A 14,779-nucleotide genomic window follows, 5' to 3' on the forward strand; every position below is an offset into this window, starting at 1 on the left:
TCTACTTCCTTTTATTTTCTTTCTTTCTCTGGCTCTGGACATTTTAGAGGTTTCCCCCCATAGTGTCTTAGCTTCAATTTGCCTTTAAAAGTTTGTGCTATAAACTGTGGAGGGAAACTTTCCTCTGGTCAGTGAGCTCTCGGGGTCTGTGATCTGAAGGGTGGTGCAGATTTTAAAGGATGCAGGAGGGGAGGAGCAGCATTTGGTAGCGTAAGTGTTTCTCTCCCTGCGTCAGCTTCCCTGACTTCCTGTGACCTGGCGTCACTGAGCTGCTCTGGCAGAGGAACACGCGCTCTTCCTGAAGACGGTGAAAAACAGCCATGCAATTGGTCGGTCAGGCAGCAGATGTTAGGCCGGCATGGTGCTGCTGCCACCTTCTTCAAGGCCACTTCGCTGCCTCTCACAGGGGTTCATGTCTGGGTGAAATCTTTGGTGGGCAGCTTCTGTGGTCCTAACATGGGTCTTGCCTTTTCTCTCTCTTTCTGTCTGTCTGTATCCATGTCTGGCTTTTGCGACACTTGTCTATAGCCGTGGAAGACGGAACTCACACACTCGACATCAGGTAGAGACTAGCAATGCCTTATTGTGTTTTCCTGTCCTGCCTAAACAACGCTTCCCCCTTTGCTTGCTTGTACCACATATCCATTCTTTTAATCCATGGACCCAGAGACAGGCTGATTTGAAGGTTTCTGCCAAATGATCTGCTGAAAATTGTGTTTTTACAATAAATTGTTTTTCTGCTAAAATTCCTGGTTCTAACCTTTTCCACTTGACTGGTATTGGATTCATGTGATGATACTCAGCCATCCTCTCACATGTGCTCTGGGATAGCATTACATAATCCTGCTGCACACTGTGTGCCTTAATGGCCACAGCTCTAGTCCAGCAGTGGAGTCAGTTCTGGCATGGCCACTGTGTTTGGGCTATCTACATCCCCCTGAGGGTTGTAAACAGATCCACGATATTATTAAGCCTGTGCTGAGTCCTCGTCCTTCACCGAGCAGCTGGCACAGTCGGAGGAATGTGAAGTTCACATCCTCTGATTTCAACACTTATCCCCTCAGCCCAACCTTAATGTGCACTTTTCTGCACAGGTTGTTGTTGATATGCAAAAAAGATACAAATATGCCATTCTCATCACTGCCCACATTTCCTAATCAGTGATAATAAAGAAGCCATAGAATCAAAAGCTCTCAAATATGCCTGTCTCTGTAAGATCTGTTCTTGATGATTGTCTGAGTTTACATTTTACTGTGTGCTTATTACCAGTTTATGTCACAGCCACACAGATACACCAAGTACCATCTGTGTTTTCTGTAATTAACATGGACATTGAAAATAAAATGTTACTAGCATACCTGCATTTACAAAATCATATAGAATTTAAAAATTATATTTGGTTGTTTTACCTTTGATACTAGAAATGCTCTAAATTCCAGTATCTGTTGGGCTGTGATTTTGGTAATTTAATCAAAACAGCTAATGACATGTGATATTCTGTGACAATCACTGTGATTTTTAGTTTTCTATATGCATTTAAAAAAAAATCTTTTTGTACTTTCCTTCCAAGGACTCTGGACAAGCTATTCCCAGGGTGGTTGAAAGCTGCATCCGCTACATCAATCTGTATGGTAAGTATTTGTCATTTAGTCGGCCAGCTTTTGAAAAACATGTACAGCTTCTCATGACACAAATGAATGAATAATCAACCAGACTAAAGAGATGGTAAAAATCTAAACTCTCAAACAGTTGAGATCTGACATAATTGTAATGCGAAGACTGACCAAGCATAAATTAATTTTCAGGAAACCGCAGTTTAATCATGTTCCTTTCCTGCCCTTTCACCTCTATTCTCATTAAGGCCTAATCCCATTGAAAAGACACTTTACTAAAGCCTGATTGTGTTCTCCTCAACTCATTAATTATCCCTAATTCGAAAAGTGTTGTGGCTTAAGGAATGGGATGTTCGTCCTAGGTGTGACAAAAAATAGAATTCATTTGCTGAGTGTGTGTGGGGGGGGGGTTCTATTATTGTCAGAGTGGATTTATGGGAGTTGTTGTGTATGGGCATTATTGTGCAGGCCTGAGCTCTAACTGTACTGATATTTTTCTGTGCAGGCCTCCAACATCAAGGAATATTTCGAGTATCTGGATCTCAGCTGGAAGTTAATGATATCAAGAACTCATTTGAAAGAGGTTCAAGCTCTTTTAGTCTGAATTAAAATGATTTATATGTCAAAATCAACTGTGTCTATTTGACTGACCTCCTGATTTTTCTGTCTTAGGCAATGACCCTTTGACAGATGATGAGAGTAATCATGACATCAACTCTGTGGCTGGAGTTCTCAAACTTTACTTTCGTGGTCTGGAAAACCCTCTTTTCCCCAAAGAAAGATTCAACGATTTGCTGGCCTGTATCAGTAAGGACATGCATTTAAACTCATTTTACACTGACCACATCTCCCCAATGTAATTTCATCACTGTAAAATTCCATTTTCTGGTGGCACTTTCACATTTGGTATTAAGCTGGAAGTTATTAAGGGAGATTTAGTAGAAAAGATTCTATGTGTATCTCTTGAAATGGTTTGGTTCTTGTTTTAGTCACTATCTTGTGTTCTGTATGTTTCATTATGTGGTTAAAGCACTGTCGCATGTCCTTAAAAGGAACTAGTTGTTCATGTATCACACACACAGATGTGAGATGAAGTAATTCTATTAACTGTAGTGTTTATTAGAAGTCTTGACTTTTGCATTCGGAGCACTCTGGTATTTAGATGACTACTGAAGGATTATTAACTGTGGTAAATGACACAAAGCTGGCCATGTTCATAAAACTGTGCTGGAATGTGTGCGTCCACAGCACTGAGCAGCTTTTGACTCCAGAGCTGAATATCCACTCCAGTCCTCATAATAATGGTCACTTTGTCATTTTTCTGCAAGCCAGTTCTCAGCCCAGAAAGCCTTGTGTGTCTCTTTCTGATGCTTAAGGCTGAACTAAGGAACATTTGGACACGTGCACATAGTCAGATGGACACTGCATGGGTCATAGTGCCCCGTGCAGCTAGACGTGTACCAAGTCTTACAGAGTTTTGTGAGTGTGAAGCGTGTCTGTGTGTACTTCAGGTTGATGCAGGATGACTGATGGGGATTCCCTGTTTGCATTGCCCAGCTCAACATACCAATGGTTGCAGTTTGGCCTGCACAGCTAGCAAGCTTGCTATTAAAAACCCTCTGCTTGTTCCATATGGAGCAGCTGAGATCAGCTACGAGATCACATTTCTTTTTTTTAATACTCTCCTTTAGTTTTTTCTTCTCCATACTGCAGCTACTGACGGCTTTCATTGTAGCAGCAGGGATGTTTTGCGTGGGTGCGCTCACACATGTGTTTCTACATGACACATAAGCTCGCACTGGTGTAGGGCTTTAAATAGCTCTTTCTGTAGTCTTCAGGAGCCTGCAGAGCCCTAGTTAGGTATTCATGAAAAATGAAATATATTGCAAAAAGTCCCAGAAGCTCAACTCCCAGATGGCACAAAGTGCTGCAGGGTGACAGGGTTATTTTTTGCAGGCAGCAGCGCTTCAGCTCCAACACCAGTACCACAAGCAGGACAAATTAGATACTAATGAAGACTAAAACCTTTCTGTAATTCTTGATAGTATCAATGAAGAGACACAAAACCTTTCCTTTACAGTTGTGATTAAATGGAGAAGCTTGTGGACAAGTGAAAGAACTTTAAAGAAAAATGGTTGTAGAGAGGAGCTGTTTGCATAAGGAACAGAGAGAACAAGGGTTTTGTTGTAATGGAAGTGCTGACTCCATCCTCCTAATCTTCCGCTGTACTTTCAGAAGTGGAACACACAGGTTGTTACATTTTCTGTGGCTTTTTAAGAATGTACAGTATTTCTTTTGTTGGTTTGTTGTAAGGCAGTAATTACTTCTCAGCGGCAAAAAGAAGTGAAGATACTTTTGTCTTTAAATTATAACTTTTATTTATGTTTGTATTTTAAGGTTTGTTTTTTTTTATATTATTCACATTTTGGTTTTGTTGGGGTTTTCCTAGGAATCGAAAATCTTTATGAGAGAGCACTGTACATCCGCAAGATCCTCCTGACTATTCCAAGATCAGTCCTCATTGTCATGCGCTACCTCTTTGCCTTCCTCAACCAGTAAGTAGAGAGACCTTCAACTGTTAATCTGGATTTCTCTCTTTAGCTGTAGCAGTTTTCGGTCTGAGAAGTTTTGGACGTATCTTGAGTTTTGTCTTTGCCCTCCTCCAGTTTGTCCCAGTACAGCGATGAGAACATGATGGACACGTACAACTTGGCCATATGCTTCGGCCCCACACTCATGCCCACGCCGGAGAGCCAGGACCAGGTCTCCTGCCAGGCTCACGTCAATGAGATCATCAAGACAATCATCATTCACCATGAAACCATTTTTCCTGACACCAAAGAACTGGACGGGCCCGTCTATGAGAAGTGTATGGCTGGAGGAGATTATTGGTGAGGAGTTGAGTTGATATGAGCAACAACGCTCACCAATTAGACATCTGGGACAAAGCATGGTAGAAACATGTTTCAGTGCTGATCATCACAGATTGAAGCAATTAGTAATTACTGCAATCACTGCTTTTAGTTAAAGAAAATCAGATAGAATTTAACAAATAATTAGATAGATCAAACTTTAAACCCTTTACATAAGAGGAGTGATACCTCTTCCTTTATTTGACCTTTTTTTGCTCATGCGCCACATTTACACAAGTAGACATTGATTTATACCTGACAGGAGCTTAATCAGCCGTTTGTACACGACCATGTACCCCCCGCAAGACACCCGATGCCCTGGAGAGATTTGTTTCCTTGGCTGCCTCCCATTACCGGTGACCTATTAGCAAGGGAAGAGACAGTCCACTTCCTGGCAGGAGCAATCTGTATATGTGTGTGTATGTGTGTGAGAGACATTAGTGCCTACATTCTCAACATGATGCCAGAAAGTACTTTTTAGATTTGAGCCTGTAACAGACTGACCCTTATGTGAACTTTCTCCTTGCTTCTCTGTGCTTTGTCTCCTAAACAACTTTCAAGATTTTAACCAAATTTTAAGTAATGCTTCATGCCTGTCTGCCTATAGTGAGAGCCCCTTTAGTGAGCACGGAGCCTTGGAGGAGGTAGAGAATGAAGGAGGGACAGAGACACACACCAGTGAAGATGGTGAGTGACAACACAGTTAATACATTACATAACGATACACACGTCTTGGGACCTTTCCAACTAGATGTTGAATATTGTGAATTTGAAATCAGATTAAATGAATGCAAGTCTCAAATGTTTTTTTCCCACCTATTATAAAATGCTACTCTGCGCTATACATATGTTTTGTCCAAATTGAATCGGGTGATGGGAGGGATGAACTCAGTTTCTTAGCAGCTAATCCCTCCATTCAGTCAGTGAAATGCTGTTGCCTTGTTGGGACCAGTGGAGCGAATTTAGTGAAATGCATGGCCATTCATATTTTAATAGTGCAGCTTCTATGTTTGGGGGGCCTAGAACACTTCCACACACTCTCTTTTAACACATTCCAGGGTGGTCTGTTCCAGTGGAACTCTTGGGAGAAGCAATTTGGTTTCCCTATTGATTGAAACCATAATTTTTCCCACTTTGGAAGAAAAATATGCAATTACTTTTTTTTATAAATAAGAAAGCCTGTATATAATTTCTTTTTTCTTAAAAAAATTTCCCCTTAAGAAAATAGTCGACACAGATGTTCAGAATTTATGATGGATGTCGTCTCCTGTTCACTGTGTATAATCAGACTCTAACGGCAGTGAGGTACATTTGGGTTCCTCTCATTTCACCAGCTGTTAATCATTCAGACTCCACGTCAATTTTTTTTATTTGGGTTTAAAAGAAGATCTGATTAGAAAAGCAAATTTCTGTTGGTGAATATTCCCAATGTTTAGCACAGATGGCAGCTATCATCTCCTCGAGTAATTAATGGAGAGCAGTGTTTTCCATAGATCCCTTGCCGTCAGGGTTTTACTTTAAACCTTTTACTGGACGGTACTGGGAGGACGTCCTCCCCATGGACTCCTGAATCATAGTCAAGTTGGCAGTTGTTTTAAACCCCCCTGATTACCTCATTTGGGTTTTCAGACACAAAAGAAATATCTGTTTCCATCTTAAGCATTACACAGGAAGAACATTTTAAAATGCTTTATTGACTTGTCGGAACCCCCCAAATACCTTTGCCCTTAAGATATGTCTCCAAGGACAGACAGATGGTTGGGGAAACTAGTAGAAGTCTTTCCACATGTATGTCTCAGTAACTGTCTGGTCAGTGGAGCCCCCCTGCAGTGTGTTTGAGCTCATTAGCGCAGATAGAAAGTCTCGACTGGCAGACATGCAGAACACACAGAGGACGACTTACTGTGGAAGACTGCTGCTTTGATTTTGGCTGTCTTCAGTAAAATAACCAGCATGTGTGTCTACTTGATTTCTGAACCATTCAGTTTTCTGATCATTTGTCTTCTTTGTTTAATGTACATTGAATAGCTATGCTGTCTACTTCCTCTGTTAAAGCAATACTGCCTCAATTTTCCAAATTGTACTGAGTTTGATTTTTTCCTCTCAGTGTATGACTCATCAGGGCTCATGCACATCTGTCTAGCTGACTGGGAATTACTGCCTTGCTTTAGAGTGGCAGTTCTTACTCTCTCTCATTAGTTCATTGATGGTATCTGCTAGTAAATTCACCACAGGGTCAAAGGTGAACATAAAGCCACAGTGACTGGAATATAGTGTAGCGACATAATAGGTTGACTCATACCGTTTATTGGATTTTAGATGTTAAGAAGGAGAGGAATACAATAAACACAGACACCCACATCTTCATTGAGGAGGAACACACTACATTAATTTAAGAATATGGCTTGAGAAAATAATTATTACATTGATGCAAACATTCCTCATGCCAGATTCCTGTTTTTGAAATTCATCCTAGCAGATGTTGCTTCAGCGGTCCCTGCGAGACATGTCTGCCATTTGCACATTTGCACCACAGACTTTAAGCTTTTGCGTGTGTGTGTGTGTGTGTGTGTGCGCGCGTGCGCGTGTGTGTGTCAGTCTAAAGCTAGTTATAATATCCACAACCTGAGAATGTGAGATTTGAATTCATGACTTACTGCTTTCATCCACAGCCATGCCAGCACACTGTCGATGCACGCGTATGCGTGCTGAATAAATATTTTCCGAGTGGATGGGTGGCAGTGGATGAGAGGGAAAGAGATGGAGGGGAGGTGAAACCACCGATAAAGGCTCTGTCAACTTTATTAACGGCCTTGTCCGCTGCAGTGCTGCCCAATTAATTCAGGCTGTAAATTCCTGCTTGTCACATCTCATCGGGGGCCACATCACTCTCACCCTGTCAGGACAGACAACCGAGTGTAAGAAGACAGGTCACTAGTTAAAGGTCAGGGAGGAAACAAAATATAACAGAAAGTAATGAACTCAGGAGAGACAAAAATACATATAGACTGCTTTAGTCTGCGGTGAGTCATGTCTGTGTTTTCTCTCTTACGCAGTCTCTCTGTTCATCTGGGAATAACTTAAAAGCTCCAGTGAGAGATGTATTATGATGACTTTTACAGCCAGTACAAGGTTCTGTCGTTTACTCAGCTCCCGGGCACGTAGAGAGAACCTGTGTTTAGTGGAAGCTGTCCATCCAGGGACTCCCTGTCTCACTTGAAAAGAGATGGGAGGGAGGGTGGCAGAGGTGTGAGCAAGGGGAAAAAATAAGCTATTTTTAGATCTGTGTTGCTGGAGTGCATGCATATGAAATTTGCAAACACCTTTGGACTGGGAGAGATGACTGCAGCTATTGTGGAAATTCTAGACATCCTTCAGATTAGTGTAATTCCAAGAGAGAAAAAAGCAATACATGATAATTTATCTTAACCTTTCCCATGTCGGAGCTTTTACTGTACTTTTTAGCTATGGTATAGATCCAACCCAGTGTGACAGTGACTGACATGGCTGAGTCATATAGATCTTCTCTCATCAGGTTCTATAATTACTCCGCTAAAGCTCCTAAGGGCCTGTTGTGGCCCTGGCCCGGAGTTGTCGAGCCGGATTACTATTGACCACAACTGAAATATCTGAACAGGACACAGCATGAGCACACGCTGCCACACGTAAAGATAGTGCACACAGACAGACTTTAAATCCATCTACATACATCAGCTGTGATTCCAGCTATCTGTAGCTGATATCTTTGCCCTGTCTGCCTCACCTGATCTGTGTGATCATCTCCTTTGACAGAGGGCGAGCCCATCGAAGCCATCGCCAAGTTTGACTACGTCGGCCGCTCATCCCGAGAGTTGTCCTTCAAGAAGGGCGCCTCGCTGCTGCTGTATCAGCGGGCGTCAGAAGACTGGTGGGAGGGACGGCACAATGGAATCGATGGCCTGGTGCCACACCAGTATATCGTGGTCCAGGATGTGTGAGTGTTTATTTTGTACTATTTTAAATGTGACGGAGCAACACACAATTCAACTCATGACCCAAAACCATACATCACATCATTTTCCATTGTGGAAATGTCTAATTCTGTTCCTCACTCCAGCTTTGTCCTTGGTGCCTCCTCATAAGAGTTCAGGATTGGCAGCCACTTGACTGAAGAGCTGCTACAGTACCACTGTTGACTTTGTCCTGCTGCACGCTGATCGTTTCACTACTAAACTACAAATACTTCTCAATTAATCCACAGTTGTGGCAAGAGCAGCATTTAGGCATCGACTGTTGGTACCTAATGACCTGGATTCACTTTCTTTTTAAGCTTAATTACTGCTTTTTTACATAATAGCTGGTTGATAAAATGACCATTTTGACCCACAGCCATGCCTCCTACTCCCAGTTTCTCATCAGCTTGCCTTGTTTACTAATTCAGCAGATGAGCCATGTTTGCTGGGGTTACTTTTCTCAGTTAATGAAAAAGAAGGGCGACTGTCCCTGAGCATGCCGACACCCCACCGTCTATTTAACAAGAGCAGATGCGAGACTGTAACAACACGCAGGGTCGTTATCTTTGCATGCCCCACTAAGGACATGGGATAAAACCTTTTGAGAGACGTGAGTCACCACTTCAGATGTCTCTCGCTCTCATCGGGCTGATGTTGCTGCTCCAGCATCTAGGTGCACATTTAGTTGAACACTTGTTTACTCGTTTACAGTTCTTTTGCTCTGTTTTCATGGATTTTCTCATTTTAAAAAAGCTATATTTGTTTTATTTTATTAACATTTACTGGACAATAGTTTACAAATTCAGCCAAATGTGCCTTTAATATCATTCTCATTATAATCCTATAATCAGCATTTGTGTAATACTTATTTGCAGGAAGAAGAAAATACCCAAGTACCCAAAAATGTGCATTCTGTAAGTGCAGTGTTTTACATAAAGGCAGCAGTGCGCCATGACCCCAGTCACACAGCTCACTGTAACACTGACATTTCCACAGGAGACAGTTCCAAAACTTTGACTCATCTGAATGTCCGGGCCTCTGGGGGGGCTTACATAAAATATTGTCATTAAAGAATGTGGCACGTATGAAAGCTCAACCGATATGCTGATATCCCCTTTTTTTCTGTCACTTCCTCTTGCACGCCGCCTCCATGTCCCAGAGATGACAACTTCTCCGACACTCTGAGTCAGAAGGCTGACAGCGAGGCCAGCAGCGGCCACACCGGAGAGGACAGATGCTCGGGAAAAGACATGGCCCCACCCACCGACACCAGGATCTCTGAAGCCTACATCACGAGGTCGGTTCACTGTGACCATGAAATCATTCCTTTTCGATAGAGCATTACAATAAACCTGAGTAAGATCTCATCAGACTGATCTGGACAGAAATGATACAGGAAATACCCTGTTGTATGCTAACTTTTACCAATAGCTCTTCTTGTTTTTTCTACTAATCCTTGTCTGGTTCCAACATGTTTGCACCAAGTGAAAAGGAAGTTAGACTGGATTACATTGGCATTTTAGAGATCAAGGTCTAGCAGAGCCTTGAAAGAAATGAATAGTGTAATTTTACCTGACAAATAAGCTATAATTAATGGCTAGAGGTGAACTGCAGAATGTCTGGAAGCCGTTCAGCAACTCAGATGATGCTTCAGCAGCTTCGAGTATGAACACCTCACAACCAAAATGCCACAAAACCACTTTAACTGAGGCAGTTCAATCATGTGTGATCTGTTTGAATCAGCTTTGTTTCTCCTCACCTGACATTTGTAGTAATATCGGAGTTACATTCCTTCACAATTTCATCTGGTGCCAGTGGAACATGCTGCTCATGCCTTGCTCATGGGATTAGGGACTGGATCTGACATATGCCGTCACACCTCTGGCTCTTTGGCAGAAGTGATATTTTGTCAGCAGCTCTGCTCTCATTGCAGCGTTCCTGCTGGTTGGAGCCAGCGACCTTGAAGCGTCCGTTGCCGGCTCTCGCCAAACACGAACAAATGTTTTCCCTTTTCTTCCTCCCCTCTCACTCACTCCTTTCCATTGTTCAAATGTCAATGATTCATCCTAAAGGCAACATTCACGCCACATGCAGGTTTCTCCTATGTGAATGGAGATTTATTGTATTTCATCCCAGACTTGATCGAGCTCAGCTGACTCCCAGAAACAGCCCCGACAACACTTTCTACCTGTCAGTGTTTCCCATGGGACTCCACCAACCCCCTCTCATTTTCTCTAACACCCGTCTTTCTGCCTCCACTCACTTTAGTGCTCCCCCATTCAAACAGTCTTCAGTGTTGAATCATTTATATTCTGAGCTTTATTTAGATACTTTCCGCTCCTGTTGGTCTCAGTCACCTCCACTCGCACGTTTTCCTCAAGATTGCAGCAAGTTCAAATAACACCTTTAACAGTGTGCTACAGCAGGCCTGGGGGAGAGAAAGCCGTGAGATGACTTACTTTCTCTTATCAGGGGAAACTGACATGTTAGCTGGATGATGAAAACTAGCATTTGAAGTGGATATTTTTCTACAGCAGAGTGGGGCTGACGAATGGGGACTGCTCCCCCTGTCGGTTCTCAGTGGTTCCTGCAGCTGTTTACTATTTCAGATTGTCACTGCAATAAATTCTAATTCTATGTTTGATCATCAGTCCTTAATAGTGTAATCAAGAGATGTGTGTGTGATTATTAAGGAATATTTTTCCAATTCAAAATTTGCTTTAGTGACCTAACAATCAAATGTAGATTGGATGATTACTGATTAATGCTTTAAGTCATTTTTAGGATGAGATAAGACTTCACTGATACTGGAGTGTTGGAAAATATCCCATTTTTCTTGCATCTCAGATGTGAGCTGGTCTTGAGGAGTGATCTGAGCCTTGCGCTTCCTGCGGATGACTCATTTTCTTGAGACCAATCAGCATTAAAATTCCCAGAGCGTTACAGTCCTCATTATTGCTCTGTGTTTGCCTGGTGATTAAGTTGCCTGTAGTTCTTTGTAATAATTGCTGAGAAAGCGGATGCCTAAACTCTGCAATTAAACAGAGGTGATTCTGAGTAATTCCCTGTATAGTTCGCCTCCGCAAAGAACCAATAACACAGAGATCTGTCTAATTAAACTAGTTAACTGCTTAACTTTTACAATAATTTGGATTTTTGACAGACTGCCTGCATAACGGTGTTTAAGTTATGTATTGTGTAATAAATATAAGACAACTAGATATTTTAAATCTAATAACAACTGAAATATCTTTTGTTAGACATGAGGCAAATGATGATGGCTGCTTTGATTAATTCCAGCTCCTGACTGCAGCATCTGTGGTTGCTGCTAGTCATAAATACTGAATATGAAGAAGCATCTATCAGGATGCTCCTCTTACTGGCTGAGAGTAAATGTTAATGTACGCAAACATGATGCGTGGCTGAGGTGGTCATCTGAATGGTGTGAACATGAGGACGTGTTTGGTTCTCTCCTTGGATCACACGTGTGTATGGTGTCACGCCGGTCCAGGGTCAGATGGAGGGCAGTTCTGGAGCGGCTGGAGCTTTTCCAGCCAGCTTTAGTGTTGTGATGATTCACAGGCCTCTGTCCTCGGGCCCAATGCCAGCTCCAGCCTACCTGCTCTCCAGAAACTCTGGATCTGTTTGGAGCTGACTTTGTTACAATAGTGATGCAGGATTATGGATTCTGTGCGCGTAGCGTCCACTTTATGTCAAATAACAGTTTAAAAACTGAAATGAAAGATTCATTTAAGAGTATGCGCGTAAAAAAAGAGGCTATATTTTAAACAACTCTCTGTGTCGTTCTCTTACTCAGTAGGCATAAGAAAAGATCCGACCCACCCTCCCGTCGCCCGCCTGCCTGCCCCGGCGAGGTCCACTGCATGGTGCATCCCTCCCAGCATGGTCACGGAGGACACGGAGGCACCCCAGAGCTTGGCTCCCCAGTCATCAGCCACTTCAGCCCCCGGGACATGCGGCGTACTCACAACCACGTGTCTACAGACAGCCCAGAACGCCGGCGCCGCACTGGCCACGGAAGCCTGAACAACATCAGCCGCCACGAGTCCCTCAAGAAGATGGAGAGCCCCCCGATCCGCCGCTCCACCTCTTCCGGCCAGTACACCGGCTTCACCGACGTGCACCGCCACCACAGCGGCAAAGCCCTGGATCCTGAAACCATCGCACAGGTGAGCTGAAGACGAGCAGTGACCTGATCGTCTCTGCGTCCGCTTCCTTCTCTTCTCCATTAAAATGTTCTCTCACTCCTCTCTTCAGGACATAGAAGAAACCATGAACACCGCTCTGAATGAGCTGCGCGAGCTGGAGCGCCAGAGCTCAGCCAAGCACGCCCCCGATGTGGTGCTGGACACACTGGAGCAGCGTCAGACCTCCGGGGGCGGCAGCGGTGGGGGCCCCACCCCAGCCAGCTCTGGCGACTCCCTAAGCCCCATCCACGGGGTCATGCTGAGGTCCACTGCCAACACTGAGCCGCCCATTCGCCGCAGCATCAGCTCCACCAGTGACACGATGAGCACCTTCAAGCCTGTAGTAGCACCCCGCATGGGGGTGCAACTCAAGCCCCCTGCTTTGAGGCCTAAACCTTTGGTTGTGCCCAAGTCCAGTCCAGCACCACAGCCTCCAGCTCCTCAGGATGCCCAGGACAAGTCCTGCACCATGTAGAGATGTAAAACACCTGGAACTGCTGCCGCAAGTCCCCAGAGTTCCTCTTAGGTTAATATGACGTAACAATTTTCATTTTTTTTAGGAAACTGACGTGGTAAATCGCAACGGCTTCCTTCAAGGCTTTACAAACGTTTACAGACATGAACCGTGCGTGAACACGATAGGCTGCATGTATGGACGCTCCAGTTTACCACTGAGCCTCGATCTTTTTCAACCTATCAGGGCCCTCGAAATCGAATCAGTTCAAAAGCCTGCATAAGTTTCGGACGTGAGTTATTTTAATGGTGCTGCGACTTGCTGAAGGGTAGCGTTTAATGTAGAGCCGGTACTTTGTTAACAGTTTTACTGATGACCTCTGCCTCAGAGAACGAATTCTTGTGTAATGTAGTTCATGTACAAAGATCACCTCCCTGTTGGAATCACCCAGAAATCACCTGACTGATGGATGCAACCACTACTTAACTATGAACTCTGACAATATTCTGCTTCAAACATTCAGTCTGAGGACGTCTCTCACTTCTCACCACCCATGTGCTGTCACGTGTTGCTGAACTTTCTCCACAGCCTCCGCTCCGCATTGCTCAGCTCCGTCAACCCAAACACGTGACCGCGCAGCATCGGTCTCGACTCCAAGCGTAACGTAACTGTGTATAGACTCGGCGGCCTCCCTGGAAGGGGGTGCGGCCAGTAGCCATAGACCTGATGACTGTTAGTGTCAAGCTTGCTCGAGTCCCTCAGATCTGTTTCCTGTCATAGAGGCAATATTGATATTTAATTTAGAGGCTTTCTGCGATGCTCCGTGTAGCAGGAGGGGGCCACCCTGAGCGAAGATCAGCTCATTACTTTCATTTTAGCGTGTCCCGATCGAGTAATTAAATCTAGTCGCCCCATAAAGGTGTACATGCCAGTGAATTCTGCAACTGCACACTTTTAGGTGTCTTTAAGAAAAGGAAAAAAAAAACACAACTTTAAGTAAACAGAAAATGGTGCATGCCTGGGATATGTTTAGCTAGCATAATAAAACAGGAAAGACCTGGTTTGCAATGAAAACTCAATAGCTGATCTGCTGGTTTACACTAGATTTGTGTGTATATTTATCAAGTTAATAGATTTTCTTACTAACCTTCGTTGTATTTTGTAATCACTTTATTTTTCTGGTAAAAAAGAACTCGAGAACAACCTAATCCAGGCTTCCAGCGCCGTTGTAAAAAGTGTATTCTTGTCACTGTTCACATCACCAGTAGTAGGCAACAGTTATCCCAGCTGATATGAAGCTACTCTGTGCTGTTCTGTACATCTGTAGTATGTATTAATGAAAGTGCCTTTGAAAAGGAACTTACTCTGTGTTGTTGCATTGTCATATTTTTGTTTGTTAGAAATTGCAGTGCAGGAAGGAGACGCGTCAGTAATAATGCCATTGTTCCATACAACATAGAAACAACTTACTCATTGTGACATTGCACTTTGATGTATATAACTGTATATACAGCATGTAACAACATTTAGGGATCTTTGAGGGCTCATCCAAGCAAGAATTTCTTTCTAATAAAGGAAATAGTTTGTCGAATCTGAGGCA

The 14,779-nt window shown here is 43.4% G+C and overlaps 1 protein-coding gene across 2 annotated transcripts in view; it reads left to right on the forward strand.

Annotated features, from left to right (window-relative positions):
• Positions 1 to 14,770, forward strand: part of srgap1a (SLIT-ROBO Rho GTPase activating protein 1a) — a 47,145-nt gene extending 32,375 nt beyond the window's left edge. The window contains exons 12-22 of one of the 2 annotated variants that reach the window (XM_011607342.2): positions 529 to 562; positions 1,571 to 1,631; positions 2,119 to 2,196; positions 2,286 to 2,420; positions 4,063 to 4,168; positions 4,280 to 4,504; positions 5,133 to 5,212; positions 8,318 to 8,498; positions 9,677 to 9,814; positions 12,335 to 12,707; positions 12,796 to 14,770. In XM_011607342.2, coding sequence (XP_011605644.1) covers positions 529 to 562; positions 1,571 to 1,631; positions 2,119 to 2,196; positions 2,286 to 2,420; positions 4,063 to 4,168; positions 4,280 to 4,504; positions 5,133 to 5,212; positions 8,318 to 8,498; positions 9,677 to 9,814; positions 12,335 to 12,707; positions 12,796 to 13,200 — 1,816 coding nt within the window. In that variant the 3' untranslated portion in view covers positions 13,201 to 14,770. The remainder of the gene's footprint in view (positions 1 to 528; positions 563 to 1,570; positions 1,632 to 2,118; positions 2,197 to 2,285; positions 2,421 to 4,062; positions 4,169 to 4,279; positions 4,505 to 5,132; positions 5,213 to 8,317; positions 8,499 to 9,676; positions 9,815 to 12,334; positions 12,708 to 12,795) is intronic. The other variant, XM_011607340.2, reaches the window with a different exon arrangement.
• The last annotated feature ends 9 nt before the right edge of the window (positions 14,771 to 14,779 follow it).

Source organism: Takifugu rubripes, chromosome 9 (genome assembly GCF_901000725.2).
Source record: "Takifugu rubripes chromosome 9, fTakRub1.2, whole genome shotgun sequence".
NCBI classification, from domain to species: Eukaryota; Metazoa; Chordata; class Actinopteri; order Tetraodontiformes; family Tetraodontidae; genus Takifugu; species Takifugu rubripes.